Here is a 4,980-nt window from a genome sequence, read left to right as displayed (position 1 = left end):
AATTAAAGTCTCCTGAAATAGTGTTTCCTAGGTAAGTAAACTCTCTAATTTTGAAAGGCTTTTATATGTGACTTTAATTGACTCTTATATAGGTAACCCTTCCTTTGCAGAAAGTGCTTCTCAAAGTATTTTCATTAGAGAATTTTTTAATCCGGAACTCTCTTCCCAAAGATATTCTAATAGCTAATCTTTTTTTTTCCTTTGAGTCTGTTCAAACATTGCCTTTTCAAAAAGGACTCACCTCTTGGGGAACCAGCAGTTAGCGTAATGGCTATGTCGCTGGACTCCCACGTAGTCGACCGTGGTTCGCGTCTCGGACCCGGTGGCTTAAAACTCACGCCGGGCGCGTGTGCGTGCGTGCCCAAGATCCTGAGAGGAGAATGGAGGAGAAGGGATTGCGGCGTGGCCATCCCCCCTGGGGGGTGATTTCTCGCTTTCTGTCTCTATGTCTCTCTCTGTCTGTCTGGCGAGCACACGCGCCCTATGGCAAAAATCTCTCTCTAAAAAAAAAAAAAAAAAAAAAAGGACTCACCTCTTCAATGCTCCCAAAAAAGAATACTTGTTTACACTAGTATTCTTTTTTTAATAGCACTTAATTAGTAATTTACATTGTCATCATATTTTTTTTTTAATTTTTTAAACCTCTCCTAAAGCATGTGAGCTCTCTAAGATAAGAGGTCTTTGTATTTGTTCACCCATGCCTCCCAGCATCTAGAACACTGTCTGATCTACTGTAGGTGCTCAATATCAGTTGAATGAGTGAACTGTAGGAGTTAATTTTTTCTAGAGCTGGAGTATCCTCAAAATTTTCCATTGCTACCAGCAATTCATAGTAAGTGCAAGGTTAGGCAGGGCTTCCAGTCCCCAGCCCATATTCCAGTGGGAAGGTTCCAGAATCTCTCATCACCTGAAGCTCCCTGACTTGTCATTTCAGACAACCTAAGAAACAACTACTCCTGTTTAACCTTGGGATATTTCACTTCCCTCCATATGCAGCTTCATGCTCCCATAAGGTGAGCCTGAGTTCTGGAGATTCATGTCTATTTTAGAGCAATCTAGTTTCGTTTTGAATTTGGAAAATAAAATAAAATGTTCAGTGCTTTTGTGCTATTTCTCATGTGGCGTGAGGCTGTAGATATTATATAATATGATTTTGCTATTTTTTTTCTTTTTTCTTTTTTTTTTTTTTGAGAGGTTTTTGCTATAGGGCGCATGCGCTAGCCTAGAGAGAAACAGAGAGACTGCTGGCTAGAAATGACCTCCCAGGGGGGATGGTCATGCCGCAATCCCTTCTCCTCCATTCTCCTCGATTTTGCTTTGTTTTATAGTTGATTAATTATTGGGTTGTCAGAAAAGTCATGATGTATTTTTTCTATGTTTTTCTACGTAAAAATGTGTTATGACTTTTCCAGTGACCTAGGATTTTGGAGACCTCATGGAAAAACAAGTTAAGCATACAACATTAAAATGAAGGAGAATGAGAAAAAGAGTCTCCAGTTGAGAAAAGAATCACTCTATGTTGATTTCAAAGAAAGTAAACTAAATTTGACTGTTCTCCCCAGAAAACACTCACCTCATTACCAAGGTTATTGAATTAACATAATCTTCAAGGTATAGAAAAGAAAAATTTTTATAATCACAGTTTTAAAAATCTGGTCTGCCTTTCTTAATTATTTCCCTTTAATTAAACCATTGTTTTTTGCTGCATAAGAAAAGGTGCATTATCATTGAATAGTGTGTGTGTGTGTGTGTGTATAAAAGAGGAAAGTCATTGTAGTAAAACACAAATTTCTGGTAGAGAAAAATAGTGACTGAAAGGATAGAGGAAGTAACACCAGCATTATGGTAGTTTTAGGTTCTAAAAAGTATACCTTTACAGGTTGGGCAATTACCACCTTAGCTTTTCATATGAACTTTTTCCATGAAAGAGAGACCCTTTATTAACATAGCCAACTTTTTTTTGGGGGGGGAGAGGTTTTTGCTATAGGGTGCGTGCGCTCGCCAGACAGACAGAGAGAGACAGAGAGATAGAAAGCGAGAAATCACCCTCCAGGGGGGATGGCCACGCAGCAATCCCTTCTCCTCCATTCTCCTCTCAGGATCTTGGGCACGCATGCACATGCGCCCGGCGTGAGTTTAAGTCACCAGGTCTGGGACTCGAACCGCAGTCGACTACATGGGAGTCCAGCGACATAGCCATTACGCTAACTGCTGGTCCCATAGCCAACTTTTCTTTCAAATATTGTTGAATAACAGGAAAGATGTTCTGCTAGAAACAGGTCTGCCAGCCACCTCCTCTAACCTTGTAACATATTCCGTATCGCAGGAAGCACTTGATTAGTGACCCCAGTTTCATCTTGAACTTTGAGCGGGGTCAACTTTGATGGAAGGGCTCAGAATCCCAGTACCCTTATTCATGTGTTGACCCTAGTGAAGAGAGCCTTGAAAGAGGCTGAGATTTCAGGACCTGGTCACTTCCACCAGAAGTGGATTGTCTAGAAGGGGCAGGTTGCTCCAGAGCTCCTGAAGCTGGCTGTCCCTCCCCAGTGCTTTGCTGCTTGGTGCTCCCCTTCATTGGTGACGATCCTCTGCTCTTCTGCTGTTGACTCTGAGTCCTTTCTTGCAGAGAGAGTTTTTTAGAACCAAAAGAATCATTTTAGCTTTTTCTTTCCCCTCTCAGGTCTGCGTAGATTAAGTGATAGATAAACAGAATTACTACTTTTTCCACCTGGGACAATTCAAACCATCATGGACTTGGTCTTCCAGAAAAACTCAGAATATCTATTGTTTATCTCTACATCCACTTCACGCACTTAGCAGCCCAAAAAGTCTCCCCTGAAATATTAATAGAGCTTCCAGAAGACAGATTTTTTTCTGGTTCCAGTCACCCCAGATCTTCTCTTATCTTTCAGCCCACATCTTCCTGTAAACATGATGCCCGGGTGCAAAAGATGTTCAGCAAGTATAAGGCCCAGGTGACATCATTATCAGACAGCGAGTGCCGAAAATATGTTAAGTGGGTAGTTTCATCACAAAGGCTGGGGACACAGGTGGATGAGGGGAGTCCGGTGAGTCATGTCTGACAGGGAAGGAATGAAGACAGAGCAGCCCCTAAAGTGTCCATTTCCTTGAGGCAGAGTTTGTTCCCTGAATAAAAAGCCAGTTGGCTGAGAACACTACACCAGATCTGAGGACCATACGGCCTGCTCTTCCCTGAACACCAGGTGAGTCTCTCCACTTGAACTCGTTACCATTCACTCTTGATATTCTTAGTGTGTGTGTGTGGGTGTGTGTGTGTGTATGTGTGTTTTCACCCATTATTGAAATTCAGTCTTAGCCATGCTGGAAGTTCATCTGAATATAGCCTTTAGGATTATCTTCATTATAAAAGTAATCATTTAGCTTGTGAGACTTTCCATGTAATCAGTTCTGCCCCACTCATTCTGGCTGTGTAGAGGGAAGGGAATTGGCTTGTACAAAGACCCAGAGTAACAGCAGAATAGGAATGAGAACCCAGTTTCATAGCACTTCTACTGGCATAATTCTTTCTTATTCATCATTTAGTACAGAGAATTTTATTCTTTCAATAGATATTTTGGTGAGACTTCACTATATATGGTACTCTGACTACTAAATAAGCAACAGGGGATTCACTCCATGAAATTACAATCTATCCAGGAGAATAAGAGCTGTAATAGAATGTACTAAGTGATCAGTGCCAGGTGATGCTAAGTGTTGTAGCAGTGTGCAGAGACAGAGCTTTCTGGGAGGCTTGCTTTGGAAAGTGCCCAAAGTTCTACAGGAGGTAGTCTGTGTGATTGGGTACTTCTTGAACAAGCAGAAATGAGAAAGTATTTAAGATAGAAGTGCATGTGAGCAGGGCAGAGATCAGATTGTGTGAGGTTCTAGAGAAGTCAGAATTATCCTATTGGTGAAAAACCATTCTATCGATAAGAAATGAGTGGATGGCTGAAGTTATGGTTCCTTTTCCAAGTAGTGTCATATTTCCATATAATTCAATGTTGTGAGTACCACATGCCTGCTGGCAGCCTGCTGTCATGCATTTAGCTAGTTGTGTTTTAAAATGTGCTGGAAAAAAGAGGACACCATGAAAGGCCCCACTTGAACGGAGCAGAACAAATCACTTTCAGTTCTTCCTTTTTAAAGTCTCAGAAATATTCAGTCTTCTTTGTGGCAAACAGGGAAAAAGATTAATATTTACTTCATAAGGGAGTTGAACCAGAATTGATTGTGGCTTCTTTAGTTATTCTCTATGTAAATCACCTGTTCTGTCTCTAGGACCAGCCACCATTGAAACATGAATTCCCAGCAGCAGAAGCAGCCCTGCACCCTTCCCCCTCAGCTTCAGCAGCAGCAAGTTAAACAGCCCTGCCAATCTCCACCCCAGGAACCATGTGTCCCTCAAACCCAGGATCCCTGCCACCCCAAGGTTCCTGAGCCCTGCCACCCCAAGGTGCCAGAGCCCTGCCACCCCAAGGTTCCTGAGCCCTGCCACCCCAAGGTGCCAGAGCCCTGCCAAACCAAGGTGCTGGAGCCCTGCCACCCCAAGGTTCCTGAGCCCTGCCACCCCAAGGTTCCTGAGCCCTGCCACCCCAAGATTCCGGAGCCCTGCCACCCCAAGGTTCCGGATCCCTGCCACCCCAAGGTGCCTGAGCCCTGCCCCTCAACGGTCACTCCAGCACCTACTCAGCAGAAGACCAAGCAAAAGTAATGGATCCACAGCCACACCCTTGAAGAGCCAACTACAGATGTCAAGCTCCTAATCCATTGTACTACAAAGTCCCATTTACCTTATAATTATAGCATGCTGTCACCTTGAGTCATAGTCCCTCCCTCATTTGCATTCTAAAAACATGTGCTACGAAGCTTTTCTTCCTACACACTTTGGGCCTCTTAGCCTCTGAATTCGGCTGAAGGTCTTAGTGTATAAACCAGCTTCCTGCTGTTCAAGATTCGGCT

General features: G+C 43.1%; 1 protein-coding gene across 2 annotated transcripts; it reads left to right on the top strand.

Annotated features, from left to right (window-relative positions):
- The first annotated feature begins 4,318 nt into the window (after positions 1–4,318).
- Positions 4,319–4,732, top strand: SPRR1B (small proline rich protein 1B). 2 transcript variants are annotated; one of them, XM_027776311.1, is made up of 2 exons: positions 4,319–4,522; positions 4,667–4,732. In XM_027776311.1, the coding sequence occupies exons 1-2, from the start codon at positions 4,319–4,321 to the stop codon at positions 4,730–4,732; spliced, it is 270 nt and encodes an 89-aa protein (XP_027632112.1). The 2 variants fall into 2 exon arrangements, with proteins under 2 accessions (XP_027632112.1, XP_027632111.1); XM_027776310.1 differs by having other exon boundaries at positions 4,319–4,732.
- The last annotated feature ends 248 nt before the right edge of the window (positions 4,733–4,980 follow it).

Source organism: Tupaia chinensis, unplaced genomic scaffold (genome assembly GCF_000334495.1).
Source record: "Tupaia chinensis unplaced genomic scaffold, TupChi_1.0 Scaffold000659_1, whole genome shotgun sequence".
Lineage (NCBI taxonomy): Eukaryota > Metazoa > Chordata > Mammalia > Scandentia > Tupaiidae > Tupaia > Tupaia belangeri.
Note: the sequence above shows the minus strand (reverse complement) of the source record. Positions and strands in the feature narration are given on the sequence as shown.

Bases quoted from the DNA above. Each gene is read 5' to 3' on its own strand.
- SPRR1B (XM_027776310.1), top strand. From the start codon at position 4,319: ATGAATTCCCAGCAGCAGAAGCAGCCCTGCACCCTTCCCCCTCAGCTT.